This window comes from Papio anubis, chromosome 19 (genome assembly GCF_008728515.1).
Source record: "Papio anubis isolate 15944 chromosome 19, Panubis1.0, whole genome shotgun sequence".
NCBI classification, from domain to species: domain Eukaryota; kingdom Metazoa; phylum Chordata; class Mammalia; order Primates; family Cercopithecidae; genus Papio; species Papio anubis.
The window spans coordinates 777,751-793,849 of record NC_044994.1 but is presented as its reverse complement, the minus strand read 5'-3'; the positions used below and the strand labels follow the sequence as shown (position 1 = coordinate 793,849).

Genomic DNA, 16,099 nt, shown 5'->3' with positions numbered 1-16,099 from the left:
GACGGGGTTTCACCATGTTGGCCAGGCTGGTCTTGAACCCCTGATCTCAGGTGATCTGCCTGCCTTGGCCTCCCAAAGTGCTGGGATTACAGGTGTGAGCCACCACGCCTGGCCTTGATGTTTATTTTTATATAATAAGTTGGCAAAGCACCCAGTTAATAAATGGTGGCACTAGGATTTGAACCTATGTCTTTCTTATTCGAAAGTCATCATTTATTTAGAATGACCTCCTTTTAGTGTTGTAACTTTCAGAAACTGTGCCTTATCAGGTTGTTCTTATTGCTTGTCTTATTATAGCAGAAAGGACTGCTGTTAATAAGTTTCACTGGCATGTGATACCATGGTGGCAGCCAAACGTCCACAAACAGTATTGAAGACACTTGAGCCCCTTTTCAGCAGTTGTTATTGTCGGAAAGAATAAGAAGTGCCGCTTGGAAAAATGTTTTGGAGAGCATAGTTTGAAGGCACTGGATAAATTTGCTCTGTCTGATACAAATTTTATTGGACTGGCCAGGGACATTTGTAGTATAAATTGCTTTACTTCTATTAAAAGATATTAATATCAAGGGCTGTTTATCCATATTAATTTTATGAGGCTAGTCACACTAATATAGGCTTACCATGTTTGTAGAGACTTTTATTGGTAATGATAAAAGTTGAGCTGACAACGTTTCTATCATCCTGTTATGTAATGCACACATAGAGCCCACTTTTGGTATGTAAATCTCTTGATGTGTTTCCGATGACCACATCACAAAGTCTGGTTTTGGTAAGTTTCTTATCAATGGTTCATATATTCACATATAGTCTAGAATACAGTGAATACTGTGTGTTCTATTCCTTCATATAATAAACATTTTGTATCAACTGTATAATTTTTCTCATAAATTTTAAAATAAGTTATAAAAAGCAAGACTTACTGTTGTTCTGTGAAGAAATCTGATTTTTTTTTTTTTTTAAAGGAAAGTACAAGTAAAGATGTTCTGGTGAAGACCCTCAGGGCTACTGACCTGAAACTTAACTCTGATAATTTTCATGATGCAAATGCCAATAGAGGTGGTTTTGACCCGACTGACCCTGTAAAACAGGGGGTGGAGTGTCCTCATCAAAATAAGACAGTTTTGCACATGGATGGATGTTTAGACACTGAGACTCCTACAGTGTCCATTCAAGAAGATGTGGATGTAGCCTCTTTGAAGCCTATTAGTGACAGTGGAATTAATTTCAGTGATGCCCTTTGGTCACCAACTTGTGAAAGGCGAACATGTGAATGTCACGAGTCCATTGAAAAGAATAAAGACAGTAAGTGGACTTTTAAAAAAATAGAGTGAAAGAAATAAATGTTCGTACATCTTAATAGGATATATTTTCATGTGAAATGTGCCAGTCTTTCCTATTGAAATATTTTAGTGTTTTATAGTTTAAACAAAATTTTAAGTCTACTAGTACAGGGAGGATTGCTCAGAAGTGGTATCTTTTCTCAGAGATCTCGTGAAAACGTACCTTTCTAGCTAAGTCTCACATTCTTTTCCTTTATTCCTCATTCTCCATTATAGATTTTTTGTGAGTAAGGCTGGCTTGCCTTCCGTCAAAGAGATACTTTTCTTTTGGGGAAGTGGTTTTTCCTTTTTCTAACTAGCTTTGGCAGACTTCAGTACTGTTGGTAACTAAGGTAGTCATCTAAATTTAAAAAAAATTGAGAATGTTTTATCATTTTAGTTGTTACATGTGTCATTTGATATTTTGGGAATTTTATTTTTTAGAAACAGATCTCCCACAGAGTGTGGTCTATCAAAATGAAGAGGGTAGGTGGGTCACAGACCTTGCCTATTACACATCTTTTAATAGCAAACAAAATTTAAATATGTCTCTAAGTGATGAGATGAATGAAGACTTCAGATCTGGTTGTAAGTATATGGATAAACATTTATTATAACATTTTCACTGTTTCTGATCTTTCTAAGATTACTCTCTATGTTGGTCAGTCACATCAGATCCCTTCTGGACTATCACTGTATTCTGGAAGCGCTTCACTTGTTTTTATAGGACCTCAGGTTTTAGCCAGTCTTAATCATTGTAGGATGAGCTGAGCCATTTCCTTAAGCAAAGCCAATGAGTGAGAATAGCATTTGTATACTGCTGTGTAGACACCTTAGTACTGCAGGGCTGGAAGGGACTTCACGTTTTGCCTGTCCCTTTAAAATTTCTGACCCGAGCAAAGGAAATGTCCTGATAAATCAGCAGTTACAAAAACCAGTCCATGAAAGGTAGAAAGTGTGGTAGAAATGATGGAAGAAAAGTAACCAAAAAGATAATGAAATCTCAAGGGATAAAAGCGTTAACAGAAGCAGTTAGGTTGTTGATCAGCATCATCCCTGACAGTGAATATAGAAAGTGGTTTAGGTCTGCACGACGCCAGGTCACGGGATTTGGAGCCGCAGCCTGTGAAGATGTTGTGCCGCAGCCCTCAGGGCTGAGCTCTGCTGTAACTGGAAGGAGCTGCGCTGCTCATGGGCCTGTCAAGCCTGGCCTTATTGTTCATAGGCTTGCGCCAGAGGAAGAAATTTTCCCACTTACTGCTTGTACTAAGCTTCTTTCAAAAAGTCTCCTGATGTGGAATTACAGCAATAAATGAGGTAGTATGCCAGTCCTTAACTGCTTATCAGCCCAGAATGATGAGACAGCAATGCAGTACACAGTCATCGGCATCGTGAGAAACTCAAACCAAAAGCAATGGAATTCAGAGAAGAAACAAACGTTGCGTGAGTAGGTAGCAAAAGAATAGGAAGCCACTTTTGAGGTAGAGTTTTCACAGGTAATCCTTTGGGGGCATGAGAAATTTCAAATGAAGAGAAAGCCCAGTTTGGAAGGGAATGAGTTGGTGAAGTGTGGGCATGTTTGAGAAGGTGCATGGTCCAGTGTGGCCAGCCTGTATGGCAGGATAAAGGGAGGGTGGCCAGAGGCTAGGAGGTGAAGCTGGAGAGGTCAGTGGGCCAGGAGTGGATTGAGTTTTGACGACCATGCCCAGGATTGAGGCTTGTCTGGAAAGCATCAGGACTCGTTGCTTGTGGAACTTGCTAGGTGAGTCTTCTTTTGGCAGTCAGGGTCATTTGGGGGAATTCTTAGGATGTTGTCGAAATCTAGGTGTCCCAGTGAAAATGAAAAGAGTAGCTAATGAAAGACGCAGAAGTAAAATGGTTAGGATTTGATGGCTGGATCTCAGGGGATGGTAGAGAGGCAGGAAGAGAGGAGGGTCTGTGGTCTGAGTTAGCTGGGGCAATGGCGATACCGTTACCTGAGGCGGGGAGTCAGAAGAATGTGTAGATTTTGGGTGATTGTGGTTTGAGGCAGAAGTAGTCATTAGTGGAAATAGGGGTCAGAAGTGTGAAGCTGAGTTGCAGTTAGGACTTAATGATATCTTGATCTAAAAATGATGATGCAGACTGAATGGTGGATATTTATCACTTAAAAGATCATGGAATTCTCATGTGTTGCTGGTGGGAGTGTAAATTGGTACAGCCATTTTGGAAACCTGTTTGGCAGTGTCTTGTAAAGGTGAACTTGATGAACTTCATACTTTATGACCTGATAATTCTATACCTGAGTACATACACAGCAGAATAGGGTGTACATATTCACCAAAAGACATACTAGAATGTTTATAGCAGCACTATTTGTATCAGCCCCTAATTCTCAAATTCGCATTAGCAGTGGAAGTTTCCAAGTCGCTGCGGAACCACCCTCCCCTCCCCCAGCCGTAGAATGGATTATGTTTATTCATACCCTGGAATATTAGGTTGCAGTGGGAATGAGATGTGAAGCTACATGCAACAGCATTGGATGAATTTCAGTAACGTGGAATGACGTGAAGCTGACTGAGAACGCAGACTCTGTAGTTCTATTTGTGTACAGCTCGGCAGTGCAGTCCTACAGAGCCAGCTGCAGGGCAGTGGTTACGTGTGGATGGGGAGGTAGCATGGGAAGCTGGCTCGGGTGATTTGGGCACTGACAGTGTTATGCTTCTTAATCTGTGCTGTTGGCTATGCAGATGTGTTCAGATTGTGAAAATTCCTTGAGCTGTACACTTCACCTCTCTATCGTAAAAAGTTTTTAAAAATTAGCAAATTGAGAATAAAAAATTTGTAATTCATATTATAGGTTTAGAGCCCATTCTCCTAATATATAAACAGTTCTAATAAACAATAAGAAAAAGACCAACTACCTCAAAATTGGAAACAATTTATAGAAAAAGAAAAATGGTTGTTAAATGTACAACAAAAAATGTTCATTTTTACTCATGGAAAGAAATGCAGTGTAAATCCACCCAGTCATAGTATTTTTCAGTTACTTCCTTGGTAGTGATCCAAAAGTTTGGTAATAAAACTGTCTTAGCAAAGATGTGAGAGACACAGGTGTGCTAGTCCATTCTTGGCACAGCCTCTGGGTATGATGACATTGCAGCATCTAGCAAAGTTACACGTGTACCATCCTGTAACCGAGTAGTTCTGCTTCTGGGAATTTATTCTTCAGATACACTTGTACAAATGGTACATGATGTATGTGCAAGCTCATTACTTGCAGCATTGTCTGTAATAATAAGGTTGGAAGCAGTGTAGATGGACAAAATAGGGTATAAATTAAGGTGCATCCATACAAGGAAGCACCCTGTGGCCATACAGAATGGTAAAGGAGCTCTTTGCTTACTGAAATGGAATGATCACCAAAATAAATTATGTAAAATCCACCTCCAAGCACATAAAGTATTGTAACATTTGTGTAGAAAGGTAGGAGAGGGGAGGATGTACATACAGACATTTGTAAAGACATACAATGGAAAGATAAAGCAAGATACTGACTACAGGAATCTCTAGCTACTTGAACTCAAAAATCAAAAATTCAGATAGACATTTCAGAAATATTTTAGCTATTGGTTGCATCTAAGGGCGTGGGAAACGAGGGTCAGGGATGGGGAGATAGTTTTCAGTGTATACCCTTGTAAGTCTTTGGTTAACTTTGAAAAGCTCTTTATTGTGGTATCATACATACACCTTTTAAATTTGAATTATTAGATGTATTACTATTAAAAAATAAAAAATGGTATTGGAAAGATTGAATGAAACCAACCTTGTGCTTAGGGAATGAGTGCTAGTCTGGTTGGAAAGGATGACTAGCGTGGGTGGGGAGGAAAGGGAGACAGGGAGATGGAAAGTTATTAAAAAGGTTGGTGGACAGAAAAAGCTGATGGGTGCTGGGAGGGATGGACTAGATCCAGGGAAATAGGGGTGGAGGTAGCATTAATGAAATGGGAGCCTTTGTACTGAAAAGGAGAAAGGAACTTTAACAATGTAATAGAAGGAGATACTCAGAAGAGGAAGGTTGGAAAAAAGGGTGTAATCTTACAATGTCCAAGTCATTTTAAATGAAAATTTGCCTACTTACAAACTTGATCCTGCCTCGGCTGGGCGCAGTGGCTCATGCCTGTAATCCCAGCACTTTGGGAGGCTTAGGTGGGTGGATCATGAGGTCAGGAGATCAAGACCATCCTGACTAACCCACGGTGAAACCCCGTCTCTACTAAAAAAAAAAATACAAAACATTAGCCTGGCTTGGTGGCGGGCGCCTGTAGTCCCAGCTACTCGGGGGTCGGTGGGGGGGCAGCGGTGGGCTGAGGCAGAATGGCATGAACCCGGGAGGCGGAGCTTGCGGTGAGCCGAGATCGCACCGCTGCACTCCAGCCTGGGTGACAGAGCAAAACTCCGTCTCAAAAAAAAAAAAGAGAGCCTACCGCCTCTTCTTCCCCGTGCCTGCCTTCCTCCTTGCTGATAGCTCAGCTCCATCTATTCCAGGTGCTCCGTTGCTGCTGCTTGTGACCTGAGAGTTCAGCAGTGGGGGACACAAATGGGCTGCTTCCACGTTTGGTCTCGGAAGCATTCAGCACAAGAGGCTTGTTGTTTTAGGTGTGCCAAAGAATTGGCATAGATTCTCGTAAAATACGAAGTTCTGCTTTCTTACTGGCTGTGACTGATTTCTGATGAGTAGACAACATAGTGTTAATATAGATGTTTCTTCGAAGAATCCCTTACAGTTCAGGGATTAGAATAAATGCTATTTTGAGCTGCTCGGTTAATTATTTAAAAACCAGGTGATACTTAACTCCTCAAAGTACATTAAGTTTCTTTTGGGTTTTACCTTCCGTATTAGTTCGTTTTATGCTGCTGATATAGACATAGCCGAACCTGGGAACAAAAAGAGGTTGACTTGGACTTGTAGTTCCACGTGGCTCAGAATCATGGTGGGAGGCAAAAGGCACTTCTTATGTGTCGGTGGCAAGAGAAAAAATGAGGAAGAAGCAAAAGTGGAAACCCCTGATAAACCCATCAGATCTCGTGAGACTTATTCACTATCATGAGAATAGCATGGGAAAGACTGGCCCCCGTGTTTCAGTTACCTCTGCCTGGGTCCCTCCCACAACATGTGAGAATTCTGGGAGATCAATTCAGGTTGAGATTTGGGTGGAGACACAGCCAAACCATATTACCCTCTTCGGGGCCGAGTTTCCTAATTCCCTTCTCTTGGCTGTCAGATTTGGTTGGTTGGTCCTTTCATCTTTTAGGGCAGTGGTTTTTAACTTAGCTTGCGTCATAGATTCCACAGTGAATCTTCATAGAAATATATTTTATGGAATGTATGATTTTGCATGTATTTTGAGGGCCTCATGGTTCTCCTGATGCTCATTCCTAGGTTCTATGCTGTAGGTTAAGAATGTGTTGTTTTTAGGCTGGGCATTTTGGCTTATGCCTGTAATCCTAGCCCTTTGAGAAGCCAAGGTGGGTGAATTGCTTGAGCCCAGGAGTTTGAGACCAGGCAGGGAAACATGGCAAAACCCCATCTCTACCAAAAAATACAAAAATTAGCTGAGGGTGGTGGCACATGCTTATAGGCCCAGCTATTGGGGAAGCTGAGGCGGGAGGATCGCTTGAGCTCAGGAGGTAGAGGTTGCAGTGAGCCAAGATTGTGCCACTGCACCCCAGCCTGTGAAACAGAGCCAGACCTTGACTCAAAAAAAAAAAAAAAAAAAAAAAGTTTTTTGTGTGTGTGTGTGATAAGAAATGGTCACTTAACAAGGTGAAGAACTAGCACTGTTCTGACAGGCAGGAAGCCTCAGCAGTCTTTGGTGCTTTTCCTGAACGGAAATATCCTGTGTCTGCTTTTCTTTTGTCTTAGTTTGTGAATGTGGGATACAGTCTAGGTTCCCAAAGGAGCAGTGTGGATCTGATTGGTCCCTCATGGACACATGATAGTGGGGAGCCTCCATCATGTTTGGGCCATGAGTGGACTGTGCCCTCTGGGTCACCATTCACTTTTCTCCTTTCTGCTCCAACCCTGCATTGCCAGGCAGAGGCCCAGAGTGCTGCAGCCAGGCAGTCTAGCATCTGGCTGGCAGACATTTCACCAACACATTTCAAGTTCTTGGCAATTCTGATGCCTCAAGCAGGGTCTTGGGCCTCCTAGTTTGCTACGAATCCACCACTCCCAGTTGTGTTTCTGGCCCTGGCCCTCTTTGCCCATTTGCCCCATCCCTCTGAGGCATTTCAGTGATGGTCTTCGGCCTGGGGTTGAGTGTGCTTAGGCTGGTGTTCCTTTCCCAGGGGGAACTGAGGTACTCGGCAGGAACCTTGAGGGCAGACATTAGGGGACTCCTAGTGTTTGTCCAGACCAGGGTTTCCTGGGATGGGTGGCAAGCGGGTCCTGGGGCACCCTTGCAGCCGTCTTCGTGACAAGCTTATAGAGGGCTTATCAGTCTGATGACTCCCGATGAAATTCCACCAGCATTCATGGACGAGTGCCTGAATGCAAGAGTGCCTAACTCTCCAAAGCAAAAATTAATTTTAGAAAGAAAAAGCTTTCATTGTAAAGCCCGTGAGTAAATTGGGGTAAGTTAGTGACACAATCAACTGCAGCAAGGTGTTCTTTAGCAAAAGTTTGACAACCGTAGACTTCAGCATTTAATACAGATGCATCAATCATGAGTGCAAGCTTTTACATACTTGTTACAACTTTATTTCCTTAGTATTTCATTTTCCTAACTTGTGTCTGTATGCTAGTGTTTGTTTAGGTATTAGTGTAATTTATTTATATAAACGTATTCTTTTTAAGCTGAAGCATTTGATTTGATTGCACAAGATGAAGAAGAATTTAATAAAGAGCATCAATTTATACAGGTTTGTAATTATTTGTTTTATCCAAAATTTAAAATTTTTCCTGTATTAATGTAAGTGTAGGCAAAATGTTCATTTCTTTCTGAATATACAGTTAGTATAGAATTTCATATTTTTCTTAGGGCTAGACAACTTCTGCTTTTTCCCTCATACTCTAAATTATTAATTGAAGATCATTGACATGCTGAAATATATCTTTAATTCACTTAAAATTGATTTAATGGCATTAATGGATATTTCCATAGTTTATGTTTATTTTTTGAGACAAAGGCTTGCTGTGTCACCCAGGCTGGAGTGCAGTGGTGATCACAGTTCACTGCAGCCTCAAGCTTTTGGGCTCAAGTGATCCTCCTGCATCAGCCTCCTGTGTAGCTGGGATTGCAGGCATGTACTACCACACCTAGCTGTTTTTTTATTTTTTATTTTTCGTAGCAATGGAGTCTTGCTACGTTGCCTAGACGGGTCTCGAACTCCTGGGTTCAAGCAATCCTTCCATCTTGGCCTCCCAAAGTGCTAGGATTACAGGTGTGAGCCACTGTGCCGGGCTGTATTTCTATAGTTTTAAAAATACGTTTTAAAGTGAGGCAGTCCTACATCCTGTTTGTTTTTTATGAAGATTCTTATTTATGACAATCCTACTTCAGTCTTATTTTGAAGATTCAAAATTTATGACAGTGTTTGATGAAGCAATAGATGAAGATAACATTCTTATTATTTTTCAGATGGGGTCTCGTCATGTTGCTCAGGCTGGTCTTGAACTCCTGGGCTCACACCAGTCTCCCATCTTGGCCTCCCAGGTAGCTGGGATTACAGGAAAGTGCTGTCATGAGCAACTCAAGATCGTGTGTATTATAACTCAAGTGTTCAGAAATACTCATTTTCCTCTACTGGACTTCATTAGCTGTGGTAGCTGATTATGCTTCAGTTTGTCCAATTTTTTTTTTGTCTAGTTTTTAAAAAATTACTTTTTAAATTTTCTTGGTAAGCCTTTTTTAGTTTTTGTATATTAGGACAACAGAAAAGTGACTTGCTGGGGGAAAGAAACGAAACAATAACTTTCTCCCTAGGAAGAAAACATAGATGCTCGTAATGCTTCGGTCGCACTGGGCGATATGTCCTGGGGAGCTACAATTAATCACAGTCTGTTGAGGAAATCACATAGCACATCAGATTTGGATAAAGATGATGCCAGTTATTTACGTCTATCTTTAGGAGAGTTCTTTGCTCAAAGATCTGAAGCGCTTGGTTGCCTTGGTGGTGGTAACAATGTGAAAAGAGTAAGTATGGAATCTGCTGGGAGTACTCACAGTCACCAGATTTCAGATTTTGAGTATTATGATGGCAGAGTGACTTTAAAATGGAGATAGAACAGTATGGGACAGAAGAGTGGTAAAAAACTTAGGTTTCATCGTCAGTCAGCCCTTTACTTCAGTTCTAGCTCTGTCTTTTAGCTAGTTCTAGGACATTGAACAGTTTAACTCCTCTGTGCCTTAATTTCCCATTTCTTAATAGCACAGTTTTATCGGGCTTTGTAAGATTTAAATGTGATGGTTCATGTAAAGCATTTAGCGCTAAGCCAACGTGTGGTAAGTATTTAATAGTTGTTCATTGCTATTGTTATTGTTGGTTGGTGTGAAGAATTCTAAAATTGATTTTTAAAAACTATTGTCTAAAGAGATGTTTTGAAATATAGAAGTGTTTTGATGTAATTAAATGTAATGCATGTACAATTAAAAAGACACAAGTTATTCAGGTAGTGATAAGTCCTATAAAGCATGAGTGAGGAGAGGGAGTTACTTTAGCTGTGCTGGTCAGGTTGACGTTTGGGGGAGGACATTGAGTTGGCATCTTAGTGATGAAAAGGAGGCAGCAGGCCGGGTACACTGGCTCACGACTGTAATCCCAGCACTTTGGGAAGCTGAGGTGGGTGGATCACTTGAGGTCAGGAGTTTAAGACCAACCTGGCCAACATGGTGAAACCCATCTCTACCAAAAATATAAAAAATTAGCCGGATGTGGTGGTGCGTGGCTGTAATCCCAGCTACTCGGGAGGCTGAGGTAGGAGAATCGCTTGAACCCGGGAGGTGGAGAGTTGCAGTGAGTCGAGATCACACCACTGCACTCCAGCCTGGGCAACAGAGTGAGACTCCATCTAAAAAAAGAAAAGTGTTTTTTTTTGTAAGAAGAATTAAGACTTCTCCCTCCATTAGTGACCTGGCCTTTGTCTTTGTGCAGGCCTGGAGGCAGGAACCAGGGTGGCATATTGGAGGAATGGAAAGCAGGCAGGCAGAGCTGCTCTGAGGAGCAGGGTGGGAGGGTATGAAGGGAGAATGGCAGATGATTCCAAGGGCCAGATCATGAGGGCTCCTAGTAGGAGGGGGTTTTATCTCAGATGAACTAGGGGGAAGTTCTTAGAGGCCCAGGACAACTTCGTTGTGGTGCTGGCCCATCTCCAAGTGCAGCAGGCTGCCGCCATATGTCAGGTGCCCAGGTAGTGAGAGTCAGCAAAAGACAGAAGAGGGAAAGAAGCAGGCAAATGCTTAGGAAATGGGAGAGACGTGATGAAGGCTGGGGACAAGGATGACCTAGTAGAAGCAGAGAAAAGGGCAATAATTCAAGATTTATTCTATAGAGTCAAAGAATTTGTTGATAAATTCCACAGAGGGAATTAGGGTTATTGGAGGGAGTGTTTATCAAAACTGGATTTCATTAAGAGTATGATTTTGAAATAATAGACGTAGTGTTAGAAGTCACAGCTGATTCATAGAACTTTGAAATTGAACTGTGGTCTTGCTCAGTGCAGTGAATTGAAAAATGAAAATAAATACTTTAGAAAGGTAGATTTTTCTGCTTGGATTGATTGTGACTTTGAGATTATGACAGAAGTTGAAGAGTAACTGAATTCCTTATTAATGGAATTATAGTAAGGAAAGGTAAGACGGACAGAGCACTGGATCATGAAAAACAGTTGGTCTGTTGTTTGGAATTTTTGTTTTGGTATAAGTAATGAAGTTTTATTTGCATTCAAGTTACTGAATCAAGGGAAGAAATTCAAGTGGAGACCAGTAAAAAATTGAGTGCATTTACTGAGGTCACATTTTAGTTCTGTCGGGTGACTGCTGTATAAAAAGGTCGAGTGGAAACTGCCTGCTCTTCAGCAAGCTCCTTGAATGCAAACCTTCCAGAAACTTTCATGCAAGTTGGTAGGAGCGTCCCTAATCCTAACACACATTTTTCAAGGGTGTGTTTATTCTATAAAAGAAAGTACATTTGTTGTAATTTCCAGGAAGCAGGAGTTTTTATCTTTTTTCCATTAATGTGTCACTGATGATTAAACAGTGCCTAACACATAATAGGTGTTCAGTAATAATTATCGGAGGAATAAAGTATCATTTCTGTGTTGTTTTTTTGAGACAGAGTCTACTCTGTTGCCCAGGCTAGAGTGCAGTGGCTTGATCTCAGCTCACCACAACCTCTGGTGCCTCCGCCCCCTGAGTACCTGGGACTACAGGCGCGCACCACCATCCCTGGCCAGTCTTTATAGTTTTAATAGAGATCAAGTTTTGCCAAGTTGGCCAGGCTGGTCTTGAACTCGTGGCCTCCCAAAGTGCTAGGATTACAGGTGTGAGCCACTGTGCTCGGCCTCATTTCTGTGTTGTTTTAATTTGAATTTCTTAGTAAGGGCAATTTATTTGACAATATGAGTTCTAATGATTAAAAGGTAGCTAGTATTAAGGAAATGAAAGGTTCTACCTGGACCTTTGAAGGTCATCTCTAGTAATTTGAGGTTAAGTGGGAAGAACAGTTTTTTGATGTCATTTAGCTGTGTTACCACTATTAGATAAAATAGTCTGGAATTTCTCAAAGCCGTTGAAAATCAAAGAAATAATTTACATTTAATTATTTTGTAGCCGTCATTTGGCTATTTTATTAGATCACCAGAGAAGACAGAACCTATTGCCTTAATAAGAAAATCCGATGTCTCGAGAGGTGATTTGGAAAAAGAAATGGCTCATCTTAACCATGATCTATATTCAGGTAAAGGATTCAAAGAAGGGGCTTTTAGGAATCTTTTTTTTCCTTAAATGTGTAACTTAGGGGTTAAATGTGTGACCATGTTCTTTATGAGTGAAAATGTATATAACACTTTGTAGTTTCTCAGTGTTAGTTATAGATTTGATTCATATGTAACCTCATATATCCTTTTAAATCTAAAGTGGAAACAAGTCAGCCAAAATCTACCTAAATTTGTAAAAACCACAGTAAATAAAATAATTTCAAATGGGCTAATGTTGGCTGTTGAATTATTGAGTTAGTTAATTGTAGATATATTTATTATTTAGGTTGACTTTTAAAGAGATGTTTTGAGATTTAGACTGTGATAATCTATGATAAATTTTTATGATGAATATCTATAATATTTTTAATCAGATGTTCTTGGTCAACTTAGAATTATCAAGCAGCTACTTTTTGTTAGTACAGTGTCTTGTGCTACATATCACATAAACTTGTATAAGATAAGCTCCATTCCTTTAAGAGCCTGTATTCCAGTAGGGAAGTTGGGATGGGGGGTCCGTGTATACAAAGTCAGCTCATTTTCCATTTCTCTAAAGATGCACTCACTTCTTTCTTTCTTTCTTTCTTTTCTTCTCTTTTTTTTTTTTTTTTTGAGACAGTCTGTCTTTTTTTTTTGGAGACAGAGTCTTTCTCTGTCACGCAGTGGTGTGATCTTGGCTCACTGCAATTTCCACCTCCTGGGTCAAGCGATTCTCCCACCTCAGCCTCCCGAGTAGCTGGGATCACAGGCTCACGCCACCACGCCCAGATAATTTTTTGTATTCTTGGTAGAGACAGGGTTTCACCATGGTGGCCAGGCTGGTCTCAAACTCCTCAAGTGATCTGCCCACCTCAGACTCCCAAAGTGCCGGGATCACAGGCTTGAGCAATTGCACCCGACCAAGTAGTGCTCAGTTTTAAATTCAACTTATTATATGTTCGTGAAATGTTTAAAGCTGAAAAATATTAAATGAGTTTATATGTGCATTTGCAAGGGAAATATTAAAATCAACAATCCTCCTTCAAAGTTTGGACTCTGCAGCACTGAGCCAAATTAACTGTGTTGTTGTTCTCTGTCCAAGTGACTATACATTTAAACCGTTTTAGTGAAGGCAGCTGACATTTGGGGTACAAAGACATCTTCCTTGGTAATTAGTCATTTTGCCTGATCCTTATTCCACAGACTGTGTTTGCCAAATAGTGTATACTTGTAAGTTGAATATTATATATTTCCTGCAGGAGATTTAAATGAACAGTCCCAGGCACAGCTAAGTGAAGGATCAATTACACTTCAGGTTGAAGCAGTGGAGAGTACTTCACAAGTGGATGAAAATGATGTGACGTTAATGGCTGATAAAGGCAAAACAGAGGTAGCTTAAGCCTTTCGTAAAGAAATCTAAGATTGTCTTGTTGTAGTTCTTATATAGGATCAAGACGAGATCACCTGTGAAAAATATATGCAGTTTAGCATGTTTTCTTTCCTGGCTTCAAATTTCTTGCAAGTGTCCTTTAAATTTTTATTTTGAAGTTTTTGTTGTGATATACACACAGATGAGTTTATAAAACAGATTTGTAGTCAGTGAATGAATGATCACAAGGCATACACTTGTGTACACGTCAGATCAAGAAAGAACATTGCCAACAGCCCAGAAACAAGTTTTTTTGCCGCCTCCAGTTACCTGACCTTTAACCCTGTATTAATTTTATCTGATTCTGAACTTCACATAAAAGAAACCATGTGGCATGTGTTCCTTTTCTTTGACTTTTTTCACCTCACCTTACATTTGTTTAGATGAGTATAATAGAAACTTATTTTTATTACTGTATGGTATTCTGTTATATGAATATTCTGTTGCTTTTATATCCATTTGTGAACATTTGGGATATTTCCACTGCTGGGCAATTATAAAACAATGCTCCATGAACAGCCTAGTACCTGGGAAGTGTGCACACATTCATGTGAGTTGTATGTGTATGTTGTAGGGTTTGCGTAACTTCACTTCAGTGGTTTTGACAGTTTTCCAGAGTGGTTGTACCATATAGATTTGTTCAAGAGTGTGTGCTTCCTGTCACTGCACATCCTTGCCAGCACCTGGCTTTACTCGTTATTCTGGTGGGTGCACAGTGGGGCCTTCTTGTCTTCATGTGCATTTCTCTGATTACTAAGAAAGCTGGTTCTTGCTCATGTTTGCTGGTCATTTGGAGGCTTATTTTGTGAAGTTCCTGTCCAAGTGTGTTGCCCATTTTTCCAATGGACAGTTTGTTTTATTTGATTTATAGGTGTTCTTTACATTGGATAGGAGCCTTTTGTCAGTTATGAGTGTTCCATATGTCTTCTCCCAGTCTGTGGCTTGCCTTTTCACGTTTTTAGTGGTATTTTTATTTGTTGATTAGTTCATGCTTTCATTATTTCTCTTACATGTTAACTTTGTCATAAATCAAATCCTATGACATTGTCGGTATATTTCTAGAGTCTCTGTTGTGCTTCTTTGGTCTGTTTGTCTTGTGTCAAGATGACACTTGAATATTGTAACTTTATTATAATAAGTCTTGATATCTGGAAGGGTAAATACTCTCCTATTTTTCTTTAAAAGTATCTTGGCTATTCTTGGCCCTTTACATTTCCATGTGTGCTTTACAGTCACGTGGTCAGCTTCTACACACCAACCACTAACCACCAACAACCCTGTTGGACTTTTTTGGGGATTAAATTTAATTTATGGAACAGTAAAATTGACATCTTTATAATAATGAGTTTTCTAATCCATGAAACTTACATATTACTTCATTTATATGTTTTAATTTCCCTTTGTATTTTGTGAGTTTTGTGCAGATTTTTTCACGTCATCTTGTTAGATTTCTTCCCAAGTTGTTGAAACTTTTACTTTTAATTTTTGTAGGTACATAGTAGATGTATATATTTATGGGGCACACGAGATGTTTTGGTACAGGCATGCAATGCATAATAATCACATCGTGGTAAGTGGGTTTTCCATCCCCTCGAGCATTTATCCTCTGTGTTATGAGCAATAAAATTATATACTCTCAGTTATTTTTAAATGTACAATTATTTTGACCCTGTTGTGCTATCAAATGAAATATTATTTTAGTATTATGTTTCTTAACTTTATTTTCTGTTTGTTTTGGCTAAACAAATACACAATTGTATTTGTTTTTTAAATATACTCACCTTATATCCAGCACATTTACTTATTAACTCTAATTATCAACTCCTTGGATTTCCTACATACATAGTTTTTCATCTGAGAATAGAAGTTTTATTTCTTCATTTTTAATTTTTATACCTTTGTTTCTTTGTCTTGCCTTCCTTGACTGGATGGACCTCAGAACAGTGTTGATGTCGTGATGTTGGGTGTCCTTGATTCAGTGGGAACTCTTTTTTGGTATTTCATCTTTAAATTTGATGCATGCTGTAAGGTTTTTGTTTTGTTTTGTTTTAAATTACTGGATCAACAAAGTGGTCTTCTAATCTTTGTTCACTAGTTTTTTGTTCTGTTTTGGTGTCAGATGCTTTTCTGGATCTGTTAAGAAGAACTTGAGCTTGCTCTGTTTTGTTGATGTGATGAATTTTATCAAATGGTTTTTGAATATTAAACTATTCTTTTATACTTGGAATAAACCTCACTAGGGTTGTAATGTGTTATCTTTTGATATATCATTGGATTGGGTGTGCTAATAGTTTGCTTAGAATTTTGCATTTTTGTGAGTGAGATGAATGACTTTTCATATAATGTTCTTGTCTGGTTTTGGTATCAAGGTTTTACTGGTCTCATTTTTTCTGTTTTCAGGAAGAGTTTTTGTAA

General features: G+C 39.7%; 1 protein-coding gene across 10 annotated transcripts in view; it reads left to right on the top strand.

The window, feature by feature from the left end:
- The window catches only part of CEP192 (centrosomal protein 192), a 140,114-nt gene that overhangs the window by 42,449 nt on the left and 81,566 nt on the right, over positions 1–16,099 (top strand). For 8 of the 10 annotated variants that reach the window (XM_009192319.4, XM_009192321.4, XM_021929910.2 and 5 more), the window contains 6 exons: positions 963–1,302; positions 1,764–1,907; positions 8,158–8,222; positions 9,287–9,496; positions 12,131–12,257; positions 13,515–13,645. In XM_009192319.4, the coding sequence (XP_009190583.2) occupies positions 963–1,302; positions 1,764–1,907; positions 8,158–8,222; positions 9,287–9,496; positions 12,131–12,257; positions 13,515–13,645 (1,017 nt within the window). The remainder of the gene's footprint in view (positions 1–962; positions 1,303–1,763; positions 1,908–8,157; positions 8,223–9,286; positions 9,497–12,130; positions 12,258–13,514; positions 13,646–16,099) is intronic. The other 2 variants (XM_009192322.4, XM_009192323.4) reach the window with 1 other exon arrangement.